This window comes from Aythya ferina, assembly GCF_964211825.1.
Source record: "Aythya ferina genome assembly, chromosome: 11".
Classification (NCBI taxonomy): domain Eukaryota; kingdom Metazoa; phylum Chordata; class Aves; order Anseriformes; family Anatidae; genus Aythya; species Aythya ferina.
Genome location: NC_140307.1, coordinates 18,896,667 through 18,910,277, shown reverse-complemented (window position 1 = coordinate 18,910,277; position 13,611 = coordinate 18,896,667). Strand labels below are relative to the sequence as shown.

Below are 13,611 nucleotides of genomic sequence, written 5' to 3'. Positions count from 1 at the left end.
GTTGTGATTTCCAACAACATAATTCCTCATTATTACAGTCAAACATTTTCCTTTGATTGGCAATTGGAATTTTAGGCTCACTAAGCAATCCTGTGTTGTAACAGGTGTTTCCACGTTTGATTTCCCATAGCGCAGTATATTGTTGCATATAATTCCAAATTTGTTAATTTAACCAAAAAAAAAAAAAAAAATAAGAAAAATATAACATTACTTATCTCTTTGCAGTTGGATCCTGAAGCTAGTGTTGTTCTAAAAGAACTCCAAGTGAAACTTGGTAATGTCCTGGATGAACTCAGTGTAACATATGCCACAAGGTAACTAACTTATTTTTTTGCAAATCTTAGAGAAATAGTCCTGCTCATTAACCTAATTTATTGCCTAAGTCTCGGTGGTTGTTTGGATGTCCCGCAGCACAGTTTGCTTCTGCCCTGATATTATGGTGTGCATTGGTGTTTAAAATAGAGGAGTAACTTCACTGCAAAGAAAACTGAAAATGGTCTGTAGTCACTAATGTGTCACAGAAATGAGGCTGCTGACTTTTGTTATGCTTTCTGGAAAACAAAAATAGCTGGTTTTTTCTTGCTTGATGCTATGTTAAACCTCTCTCTGACTATGTATATGTTACTTCCGGAGACTGACAACTTATTTCTGAGTGGCATGCTTCAACTAAGGATGTCTGCCTGAGTTAAGCCTGCCTGAAATGTCACTGTAATTGGTCTTCTTGGGTCATTTGCTTACCTATGGATCTGCAAGAATTTTGAATTGAGCATTACTCTCAAAATTTTTCATTAATCAGAGCACACTCTGAAGTCTTGAATAAGTACTCAGACTCACTGGGCCAATCTGTGCTATGAGAAGCTGCAAGCTATTTTTGCTTCAAATTAGAAAGGAATCTTAGAAAAGAAAGGGGGATTAGTGGTACTCATTAAGCAAAGGCCGTAGTGACTTCTTTAATCCAGCAGTGAACCATCTGGGTGGACCGTGTTCACTTTTCCTGCATGTGCTTTGTTTCTTACTTTTCTCTTTGCTACCAGACCCTGGTTTCTCTGTTGACAGGGTATGAATGCTATCTCATTCCAGGGTTACTTTTTTGAACAAGACAACTAGATTTCTGGAAGAGAATACTCAGTATTATTTCAATCTAGAATATGCTTCAGATAACTAAAACAGACTACTTGTGGGTCTGAGTTTTGCCAGAGTTTGTGAGGTTAACGTCTTAGAAAGACGGTTAATTATTTTTATTTGAGGGACCGTGTTTACATGAGCAGCTTCAATAACAGCTTTATGGTCATTTTAAACAAGGCTCTAGAGTGTGTAAGTCCATGTCAACTGAAAAGCTTCTGATTTTCCAATGTTTTCACATGGAGACTTGCATTTTATTTTTTTGATGATCAATGTATCTGGAACTTAATGCATAATGAAAATGTGTTTGTTTTCTTTCTTTCTCTTATATGAATTTTCTTTCACTTTCATTGCATTAATCTTTGCTATTTATCTTTTCACATTAGAAGGCCTGGTATATTTATGGACTGTGTTTTGCATTTCTGTTCATAAACTAATACAAAAATAATTTCATTCATCATAAATCAATTCATAAACCAAGTTACTATGTATACAGAAGCCTTATTCTGACTCTAAACTGTTGATGCTGAGTAACTGCCATTCTGTATCATTTAAATGTACTTATTGAAGATTGTATTGAATCAATGATATCAGAAGACTGTCACACACGTTTGTCTACCAGTTCAGTTAGGAAGCTGAATAATTTGGACATAAGCTGACAAGACACAACTCAAGGAGCAAGAGCTTGTTCACACGCCCTTTGAGGTGAAAAAGATTCCTTCAAGGAGGAAGTATCTGTAACAACTTCTAAACGTGTTTCTTTTTTTTTTTTTAGTGAAAGATTATTTTAAACAGCCCAAATGTGTTAGCCCTTCCAACTAGTTGCAAAGAAATAGGCAAAGCTTCTAATAGCATTAACTCTGTGAAACACAGGAAAAAGACAAGTTGAACCTAATGGGGCAAAATCAGTAGAAGTTTTCTATTTGTCCTCAAGGAGAACACCAAAGCTTGTTTCTTTTATTAACCACAAAGGAAAAAAATAATCTCTGGCCCCCTCTTCCTGTTGTGCCTTCAGAGCAAAAATAAAATCTTGAGCTGTTGTTAGCTTGTCATCAGTCATATCCTAAACTGTGGATCTACAGATTTTGTACATCTATCGCTTTCAGAAAATAACTGGCATTACCACAAATGTATGAAAAGCATAATGACAGAACTGAAACAAGAAAAGGGAGAAAAAATCAAAACAGTAAATGTATTAATTTTATGAGCTATCGTGCATAGAAGGGGGTATTTTCAGTCTGCAGCATCTTGCATTTGTGAACTTTCCAACACTGCAGAGAAGATTCAGTTCTGGTTGACAAATCTCATGCAAAATGATGAATACTGTCTTCTACCCCATAATTCTTTCATTCTTGTTTTCCCTCTATCCTACAGTTTCCAATTTATTATTGAAGATTGTGTAAGACAAATGAGCTCTGAACTCAATCAAATGAGAGGAAATGGGAACACAGCAGCCAATAAGAACAGTGCAGCCATTGATGCAGAGATTGTGCTTCGGCCGCTCATGGATTTCCTCGATAAAACGTAAGTATGGCAGATTAATGAGTGTGACACATTAGGAAGTTGATGCTACAGTCAAGGATGTGTACTTGTTCTTACCCAGACTAGAAATATTTTGCAGTATTTTTAATATTTGTAGTAGCCTTAGGCGTTCCAAATATTTTAAGTACCAACTTTATTTATATTAAGCAATATTTTTATAGGCAGCATATTTGCCTTTTCTGTTGTCTTTTTTTTTTTTTTTTTTGTCATGTTTTGAGGTATTTATTAGTTAGTGTTAGGGAAAGGCCTGTGCACCAGGAGATGTTGTATAAAGAAAATAGTACTGAACAAAATATAGTAATTCCATATGCTGAAATGGTTTGGCATTTGGTCTAGACTGACACCCAGTCACCCCCTGCTTATTTACATGCACTTCCCTGACATCAAAAACACGACGAAAGATAGTTTTTATGCTTTTGAAAAACTGCTGTGCATCTATGATCAGTTAAGACTCTATACAGAAGTCAGTGACTGGAGGTCCAAAATAGTTTTGTGGGCTGACTAGTAATACCCAAGTCAAAAACTGATTTAAAGGATACATTTATAATTGAGTTTTCACTCTCCAGGTCATTCCTCTATATGCTTGCTTAGTTTTTCTAAGCATGGGGTTGATGTTTCTAAGGCTATTGTCTTAGAAACATGACTAGAAACACAGCTCCGAATATATATACATACATAGCCAAAGTCTAAAGGAAACTCGGAACATAAGGGGCAGGGGAGGGAATTGTAAGGGATTTTGCTTTGTCTTTTACAGTTTAATTTTTCTAGGCTTCATTTTTTGAGGGCTTTGGCAGTTATGAGAATTTCAGTGCCAGCTGGCAATGGGCGAGCATTTATTTAAAGTACTTATGATAAGCACTGACTGTGTAATACTGTCAAGTGCAGCACCCAGCTTCCTAAACTGGCAAAAATTTTTGGCTGCTGTATCTATGTCAGCCTTTTATTGCTACCTATCTACCTAGTCCAGTGTGCTAATTTACTAGAGGATTATGTGTGGTTTTCAATTGTAATTATTGTTAAGATGTTTATTCGTAGCACGAGTTTTTTAAGAAAAAACAAAAATACTTATACACTCACATGTGCTATCCTAAGGTCATATTTTAAAAATACGCATGCTGACTTTTGCCTGTCAGGTTCAATTCCAGATTGCCGCTTTTTAAACCGCCTTCATACCTTCTTCAAGATTTAATACAATAATGACATAATGGAAACAAAAAATGTGGTTTTAAATTACTTTCTGAATAGAAAATGTTCCTTACCATTGGAAAGTTAAACAAAATTTTAGCAGATGCCTAATCCATGCACAGAAAATAAAGATGTGAAATTAAAAAAAAAAAAAAAAGACACTTAGGTGGTACCTTTCTTACACAAACTATAGATAATAGAATTATAAACATATATTAACATTTTATTATATTAACATTTAGCATTTTCAATAAATACATGTTAGTAATATATTAAGCAACAAGAGAAGTAGTGAAGTTTTACATGTTTTTTTTCTAATCTGCTAAAAAATAAATATGTGTAATAACTAATCTATTGAGAGATCAATATTAATAGAGAAAGCTAAACTACTATGCCCGTTAATCTGCATATGTACTGATAGAGTACCTCTGATGTGCTAATGCTATTTTTGGAGACCTATTTGTGTTTGGTTTTATTCCAGTTTAAGCCTCTCTGCAAAAATCTGTGAGAAGACAGTTCTGAAACGGGTTTTAAAAGAGCTTTGGAAGTTAGTCTTGAACAAAATAGAAAAACAAATCGTGCTTCCACCACTGACGGACCAAACCGTAAGTGTAACAGCTGCAGGTCACATGTATTATAAAGAATTCTAATAAACATTGTGCTTAAACAGGTGTCTGATTAGGGGGTTCTAATACTAACCTTTTCTCCAGTGTTTGAAAGGATTTAGGTTGCTTTTCCGTAGCTAGTGAGGAAGAGCCTGCTTTGTGATAGTGCCTGCCCCACCCTGGAGCAGTTTTGACAGATTTTTTTTTAATGACTGTAGGATAAGAGAAGCAGAATCACTGACCCTGCAGCATGCTTTTGTATAAGGGTTTCTAAGTGTGATTTCTTGTGATTTTTGTAATGCACAGTAACAAGAGTGTTCCTGGCCCCTCCTAGGAATTCAGTCATTGATATTGCCACAGCTCCCATAAAGTGAGGAAGCTTCCATCCCATTCTCCAGCCCTGCCTGTACTTAAGAGCAGGAAACTGAAGCCAATTTTTAGCACTACAATTTTTTTTATTATTATTATTTTTTAATAGCAGACTTGATCGGAGGTTCTCTTTGGGGAGGACTGTATTTCAGACAAGAGGGAAATAGACTATATGTTAACAAGCAAAGTAGTGCTGCTACACCCAGGACCACTGTGGGTGATGGCTTGACATGAATATAGAATGGGGACAGCACTGAGGGGACTGGTAAAATCTGTTTCTAAGGATAGAAGGATGGAAGAAAATGGCCTGGAGCACCACCCCCTCTCCCCAGCTCCTTTCTTCTTTTCTGGTCTGGGATAATGTAAATGTTAATTCTTCCCATTTCCAATCCTGCATAGAATGAATTCACCATCTTTATGACAAGCTAATCACTATGTTGCCATAGCGTGCCTCTGGGCAACTTTACTGTATACATCCTATGTTACCAATAAAGCTGTTAAAAACATATTTGTAAGGATCCATACGTTAAAGGCATATAACATATTAAAGATGTATGACAGGAAGTTGCTGGAGGGAAAAGGGAAAATAGAACACATTGAAATGGTGCTAAGGTAGCAATGAAATAATATGAGCTTTTAGTAATTCTAGAGTAGAGCTAATCCCATCACCATAGTAAGGACTCCATTCGCTGAGTTTATTCAGATTTATTATATTGCTGTTTTTTACTATGCATAACTAGAAACAGGTTCTCTTCTTTCAGTAGCTGTGTCAATTTTATATGTGTAAGGTTTTCCATTTGCTTTTTCAACATTTTGGTGTAAAATTTATCTGTAAAAGCATAAATAGTGCTTACATATGGCGACTGCATTTCCCATCAGGAGTTAGGAACATTTATTTGCTTTATGCAGATCAGTTGTTATGCTTTGAATCATAGAACAGTATGGTTCATAGGTAAGGGATTTGTTTTGTGTTGTTGGTTTTTTTTTCAGTTTGGTTTGTTTTTTTGCTGCTCTTTTTAACTGGTTGTCAAGAATGATTGTAGAGGATTTAGTGATCATAAAATATGGGTTTAAATTCAGAACATGTCAGTACCCTTAAAAAAAAATAGTTTTGACTTAACACTAGACCATTATCCAGTGTGTTAACACAACTGATTATTTCACCATAGACAATGAGTTAAGCTTTTTCAGGTTCTTCAGGGCTGTTCACTTCCCACTGTGATTATTTACATTAGCATAGCATCTGAGAGCCTTGATTATGGACAAGTATCTCTTGGACTTATTGTACAGCAACAATCCAAGCCTTAGCTTAAAAATATTAGACATAAAATTAGAAGCACAAGAAACCACTACCATCAGAATAGGCAGTATCACATATAGGAAACTGGAAGGAATCATGCTTCAGGCATTCAGCTACTTCACCCTATCAAGTAAATTAAAATATGTATCTTGTGTAATTTAAATGTTCTCTTAGCTTTGCAAAACAGTGTCCTGGGTCTGGCTGGGATGTTAACTTTTCCTGCAGCAGCCCATACAGTGCTGTGCTCTGCACTTGTAGCTAGAACAGCAGTGGTATCACACCAGCGTTGTGTCTACTGCTGAGCAGTGCTGGCACAGCATCAGGTCTCTCTCTAACCCTCCTAGGGGGTGGGCAAAAAAGTGAGAAGAGAAACATCACCAGGGCAGCTGACCTAAACCGACCAAAGGAATATTCCATAACATACGATGTCACACTCAGCAATAAAAGGTGGAAATAGGAAGAAGAGGGTGGGCTCTCAATGCAAAAAAACGCTGGTCCTCTTCCCAAACACCAGCTACATGCGTTGAGGTCCTGCTTCAAGGACGTAGTCAAGCATCGCTCATTTGTGTGATTATAGTCACGTGGCACGGGACGTGCAACACCTTGTGAGCCCACTGATGTCACATGCTGCTTTTTGTGGAAAGTAGAGAGTAATTTCTTTCCTCTGTGCTTCCACATAGCCTTTGTTTGTGTTTTTGTTCCTTTTTTTTTTTCCTTTTTTCCCCCTCCCTATTCCCCTTTCCCTTTTTTCCCTTTTAGTTAAATTGTTTAGTTAATAATATTTCCTTAATAATAATATTATTATTATTATTAGTTTTCCCTTTAATTAATTTATCCTTGTCTCAACCCGTGAGTTGTTCTTTACTTTACTTCTTCCCTCTTCATCTGGGGAGGGGGAGTGAGAGAGCAGTTGTGGGGTTCAGCTGCCTAGCACGGTAAAACCACCACGAACAGTGATTTTGGCTAGTGTCTTAGTTCCTGCTAAGACACAGAAAGTAACTACACGGTATTGAGTATGTTTCCTGAATTTTCAATTTGATTACAGGGACCTCAGATGATATTCAGTGCAGCCAAAGATCTTGGACAACTGTCAAAACTCAAGGTAATGTAGTCTAATGATATAGTCTAATGAATCTGTGAACGGCTTGCTCTAACAGAAAAACAGATGAAATATCAGTGACTGTGAGGACAGACTTCATGACTCATTCTTGTTCTTATTTACTATAATAAGCTTGAATGTGGCAGTAGCTATTCGTAGGTCAGTAATGATTTTACAGTCTCATCCAAACAAAAAATAGACAGTATGCTCATATGATAAAGTAATCAAGAAGTTATCATTCCCATGTTGCACAACTAGTCCAATAAGCATTAAATATCACCAAAAATGAATTATATTTGTGTGCTGTTCTGGAACCAGTTCTGAAAAAATGCTAGGATGGGAGTGCTGGTAAATTTGTTCAGTGTATTACTGAAAATAGTTACTGAAACCTCTGCAGTATACTCATCAGCACTGCATTATTGAAGTCCATAATGTAACTTCACGGAGACCTTAGACATTTGATACTAATGTCAGTTGTTTAACAATCAGTTTTGACAATATCATTTCAGAATTGAGGAGAAATAGACAAATTTATGCTTCTATAAATACTCAGCTTGCTAGCATCATTAAAATGTTGCTTAAATCAGTTACAGGATGCTTATAGTAGAAAAAGTTCACAGGTACATAGTCACTTTATGACTATTTAACTTATGTTAAAATGTGAAAGGTTGTTTTGTGTTTTTTTTAAAACATGCTGCATTAACAAGTATCAGTTAAAATTTAAGGTTCATTAATAAAAAAATATTTCAGTATCATCCAATATAATTATTTGAATATAAAATTCTTCTGTAAAAGAAAGAAATAGTGATGCAGATGCTGAGTATTAAATGTTGGTTCTTTTTCCCCAGAACCTGTTGTCAAGAAACAATATAATATGTTAGAATTCTGAGATTAAATTAATCCCTATTAAACACAGGAGTTTGGGGAACAAACTCTTCCAAGAATAGACAGGCCTCAGAACTGACTCTCTTTCATAATCAACTGCCTTCTTAACTTGCCTTGCAGGACCACATGATTCGAGAGGATGCCAGAAGTCTGAGCCTGAGGCAGTGTGCAATAATGGAAGTAGCACTAGCTACTATTAAGGTACAGCTTTACATTTTTTTCTGTTCTGTGTTGGAATGAACAAGCATATAATTACATAAAACAGCAGATTCTTATATAGAGTGGTCCCTTAGAATCATTAAGATCCCTTGAATATGACAAGAAACATTTGATCCTATCTTTGTAGTGACCTGAAAGCAATAATAATAGCATAAACTAGAAAAATTGTTCAACCACTTGCAGACAGAACATGTTCAGCATTAAAGTAATGGGTGGCCAAAATCTGATTCTTGTGTTCCTTTACAGTTTAGAGTTAGTGCAGTCAGGCCAAACCCTCACTTAGCCTCTCTTTCTCCCAGAAGGAAGGAGCAGAGCCTGAAAACTTCAGTTGTTCCTAGCTGCACTCTCCTGCAAATATATATAATGTTGTTTACAGCACACCGGAAAACAAGGCCTTTTCTACCATGAATTACGGTGTATTATTTTAACTTCACTGTTCAGTTGAATTTTTCAACTTTTTGTAGTTTAGAATTCACCATCTGATTTACTGTTTTTTCTAAATAATTGGATTGATTGTCACATAAGAAAGGGAAGGAGGCAGCTACTTCAGTATTAAATTGAACATGCAAAGACGACAACATTCGTGATGAGTCTAGTGCAACAAAATAATGTCTCAAAAAACAAGAAAGAATTATCAAACAGGGCTCCCAATTGCCATCTTTTGTGTTTGGTTTAACTTCTTACATATAACATTTGGGAATTACTGCTATTGTGGAACCAGAAACAGAACAAAATGGTGAAGGACAATTGTGTCCTCCCAAAGTAAACCCTGTAGACTCTTTAGTTTAACATGTCAATCTAATTGGTTTTGATCAAAGGATTCTAACCTTGATTCCAGCACTTAAACTCTTAAGAGTAATAAGGAGTTATAGATATTAATAATTTTACTAAACTAAAGCCTAGATTTAGGGGAGAAATATTAGAAACAATGAAAATTCACTCTTCAGTATTCCTGTGAGCTACGTTCATAAACTGAGCGAAACAATGCACTCTGAAAAAAAAATATTTTCAAATTGTAAGTCAGTGTCTTGGCATTATAACATGCTCCCTGTACTATGTTACGTGAAACGGCAAAATCTTTTTTTTCCAAAATAGTAAACAAATAGCCATAATCATGCAGAAATTGGTCTTACACTATTACAAAGAGAACAAAAGACAAACTTTGAGAAATAACTCAAGAAAAAAAGACTACCATGTTGCTTTAGGAATCCAGTTTGTAAGTTTAATGATCAAAACATACACTTTCTGGGTAATGCTAAGTAAGTATAGCTTGAAAGTCAAAAAATTCTGCCTACAAGAATGGTAAAAATGACATACGGTGTCTTGAAAATAACCTATTGTACAGAAGGGATTAGAAGGGAGGAACATCTCTGTACTCGCATTCTTTTCTGGTTTTGCTTTCATTAGTCAAATTTTTGATTGCAAAAATTAATTCAATGAACAACTTAAAAATAATTTGATTTATGATTTTTGTATTAATGCTTGGGAGAGTGTAAAATGAAGGCATGATCTCTCATCTTATCCATATTATCCTTCTTTGCATGTTATAAAAAGAACCTTAGCAAATAGATAAGGGAAAATGGTGTTCTGGCCTCAGTTATCTCAAACTGAGATACAATAATGATATGGTCACGTTATTTTTGTTTACATGCAAAACTTGATGTTTATAGGCAAAAGGCAAAAAAATAAATAAATAAGACACAAGATTAGAGTTAGGTTTCCTTGATTTTTTTAAAAATATTTGTCGGCTTTCATGGAGCTTTTAGTCCTTTCCAGCTGCTTCTGTAGATAAGATTTTATTGGGAGACAACTAAAATACATCTCAGTAATTGCCACGATAACAGGAAATATCATTAACAGATTTTAACACCTGCTTATAAATTGATTAAAATCCTCCATGAAAGCATGAGTACACTGTTTACCCATTCATAAAATAGAGATGTCCTTGGAAAGTACAATATGAATTAATGCACTTGGAAAGATACAAACTTCACATAAGTATGCAATGATGAAAAAATAAATGTGATTTATCAGAACCTCTTAAACTGACACTGCTTACATGTGATTAAAAAAACATTAAAACTTTTCATTAGAATGTATGGTGTTTATCAACACAACAAATGTTGTATAGCCCTTACATCACATTTTTTATTATTATTATTTAGAAGAAAACCATAAGATTCCCATGGATCATCACTAAGAACTAGGAATCAGGCTCCAGTCCTGTTCAGCACTGACAAACTTGGACAGCTTCAGCCAGATTACATAAAATCCTTTGTTTTCCTCCTATACGTACATTTCTCCCTGTAATACACAGTCACCCTCAACACAGAAAGGCGGTCAAAATTGAGATTAAACAAGATAACCACCATGGAAACTACCGTGAAATTTATAGTCATTTCCCAAAGCAGAAACAATTTCAGGTACAGACAGTTACAAAGCAATGATAATTCAAAACTTCATGTTCTAGGATCCTCTCTTTTAAATTTCTTTTAAATTTCTAATGGCAACCTTCCTTCAGAAAGAATATTTTCTTTACTTGTACTATAAACCATGCCTTGGTTTTAGAGTTTTTAGACAGAGCAATCCCCACAACCTAAAAGAACCTTGCATGTATTATATACATGTGTGTGTATTTGTATATACATACATTTTTACATAAAAATACTTGAGATCATGAAGATCAAAATTAAAATTTAATATAATTTTTACCCTCATAAATCTTAAATTTTCACCTTTGGAAAGATGCTCTGTAGGAGAGCTGATGAGAGTTATCTCAACAGCTACAATCACAAATCTAACCACACTGTCAATGTTATCTGTAAAAAAGTTTGTGTAATAATTTTATTTAAAATTATCTGTATGTAACTGGGGCATCTGTTAGATATTTTACCTTTCTCAATGTCCATATTTGATTATTTTTTTTTAGCAATACTTCCACGCTGGAGGAAGTGGGCTGAAAAAGAACTTCCTGGAAAAGAGCCCAGACCTACAGTCCCTGAGATACGCTCTTAGTCTTTACACACAAGCTACTGATGCCTTGATAAAGAAATTTATAGACACTCAAACATCTCAAAGTAAGTCATCTATAACATGTATCAAATTATATTTTAAGTGTTTTAAATGACTGGTTACCAATCACAGTCTCTAAACACTGTGGTATTTTAGAGTTTACTGTCACAAATCTGCCTGTGTGATGTTATTCCATATCAATCTCTGTTGTCAATCGGTGGAGCTTATCTGAGGCCAATATATTTAACAGACTATCCCTTCACATGAACAATAGGTCCCATAGCTCTATATGAATATTTAGTATCAGGAATATTTACAGAAGTACTCCACACACTAACAGAGTTGCATAGGTCATATACCAGAGAGCATTTTATAATTGCAGAAACAGAAACAAATCATAACAAATTTTGGAAGCTTTAGATACTTTCAGAGATGATGGCTATTAATTAGTAACCACAGATAACTGCAAAAATCATGACATATCCCTTAAGGTTTCCTTCTGGGATTAACAAGAAATTGTGAGTAATATGTTCTTAATGTAGTACACTAATTTTATATTACAGAACCTTTGCTTCTCCATCTAGTAGGCCATCTGTGGCTTCAAAAGCATTAGGAGGTTTCAGTAGGCTAAAATAACAGTGATTATGCTCCCTATTTTTTTTTTTGATTTGCGTATTTCAGAATTCAGACTTAAAATCATCCTATTGAATATGTCACTTCATTTTGTGCCTTCTTATCAAATCTCAACATTCTGGAGCTTTTTCAAAAGCAAACTAAGGCAAACCACATGCAAGAATGCCATATGAGGTGTATTTAGAATTTGATCACCAACACTAAAGCCATTTTTTCCTGTTCTAGAAATTTGGTGCAGTGCACCCAAAAAATTGAAATGCAAAGTCCTCTCCATATGTCCTATATATACAATTCATTAGCTTTGTATTTCTGAAGAGGACTTGGTTTCTGTAAGAGGGTAAATGTTTACAGTTATTCTTTTAGGCCAAGGTTTTTTTGTTGTTTTTTTTTGTCTGTTTGTTTTGTTTTGTTTGTTTGTTTGTTTTTGTTTGTTTGTTTGTTTTAAAAGGAAAGTTATATCTTACCATTTTTCTTGATATAGGTCAGTATTTTCATACTTCTACAGCAAATGCAGAAACTTTTCATATAGCTAATGTACATTACACTCCAAACTGAACAGTTTCTTCATTCTATAAACTGCCATTGTTTGCATAATAGGATACTATAGTAGATTTCTTTTGAATGCAATGGGCTTTTTTTTTTTTTTTTTTTTTTTTTTTTAAATGGCCTATCTGCCTTTAAGTATCTTTGAGAAAAAAAAAATACAATTTTTTGATCTAGAAATAATTACCCTGCTCCTCTCATGAGAATCAGGAAAGTTTTAATTGGACAGTTAAGCAGGAAATCAATTGCTTTTACCTCTGAAGTTACAGTACATTACTCAACATTATAAAAAGCATGGAACACTTGTTTTGCAGCTTGCCCCCAAGATTAAATATAAGGAATGAGTTTCTGGGCAACTTCCATATTAGACTGAGTATCTTTGTTAATAATTCATATATTAGAAGTGAGAAAATTGCCGTAAAACTCTAATATATAAAAAATAGATTCTTTTCTTCCTCCTCTCACAAATGATTAACAATATGGATTTAGGCTGAAAATTATCAATGACTAGTACATTTTGCTTTTTCTTATGCACACTTTCATTGTACCTTCAGGAGAGAAAATTATCCAGGTTGTAGCCATAAGCAGAAGTCCTTTATTACCTCTGAATGCAAACTTGAATTTTCTGATTTTTCATCATGATTTCAGCCTGAGGTCTGTGTTCATTTCTGTGCACACATTAGCATGCCTATATTTGCACACCAATATTATCAAAAGTGTAGCCACAGGGAATGAAAGTTAAGGAAAAGTGACTCACAACTTTTCATCATCCTTTAATGCTTCATTTAAAAGAAAAAAAAAAACTCATCCATTATAACCTCCAGTCTCACAACTGTAGCTATATCATTAGCATGTAGTTAGAATGAGACTTTGTGCAAATCAGAAACTTTCTCTGAAGTATAATTGGATTTATATCTGCCCTCATACTTGTGCATATAACCAATCCATAATCAATAAAGACAGTTGGAGGTAATTAAACTGGAAGCAGTGGGAAATGAAACGTTTTAAAGAAAATAGTATATTGAATAATAACTATGTATGACTGTAGATAAAAGTTTCATTACTCTGAAAGTCATCTTTCCTTTTTATTCATTACT

General features: G+C 34.6%; 1 protein-coding gene and 1 long non-coding RNA gene across 2 annotated transcripts in view; one reads left to right on the top strand and one right to left on the bottom strand.

Annotated features, from left to right (window-relative positions):
• The window catches only part of UNC13C (unc-13 homolog C), a 172,643-nt gene that overhangs the window by 140,811 nt on the left and 18,221 nt on the right, over positions 1 to 13,611 (top strand). Inside the window, exons 25-30 of the mRNA XM_084532291.1 lie at positions 226 to 314; positions 2,497 to 2,646; positions 4,331 to 4,454; positions 7,169 to 7,225; positions 8,228 to 8,308; positions 11,256 to 11,403. Of these exons, the coding sequence (XP_084388417.1) occupies positions 226 to 314; positions 2,497 to 2,646; positions 4,331 to 4,454; positions 7,169 to 7,225; positions 8,228 to 8,308; positions 11,256 to 11,403 (649 nt within the window). The remainder of the gene's footprint in view (positions 1 to 225; positions 315 to 2,496; positions 2,647 to 4,330; positions 4,455 to 7,168; positions 7,226 to 8,227; positions 8,309 to 11,255; positions 11,404 to 13,611) is intronic.
• The window catches only part of LOC311442734, a 32,936-nt gene that overhangs the window by 10,822 nt on the left and 8,503 nt on the right, over positions 1 to 13,611 (bottom strand). The window lies entirely within an intron of this gene.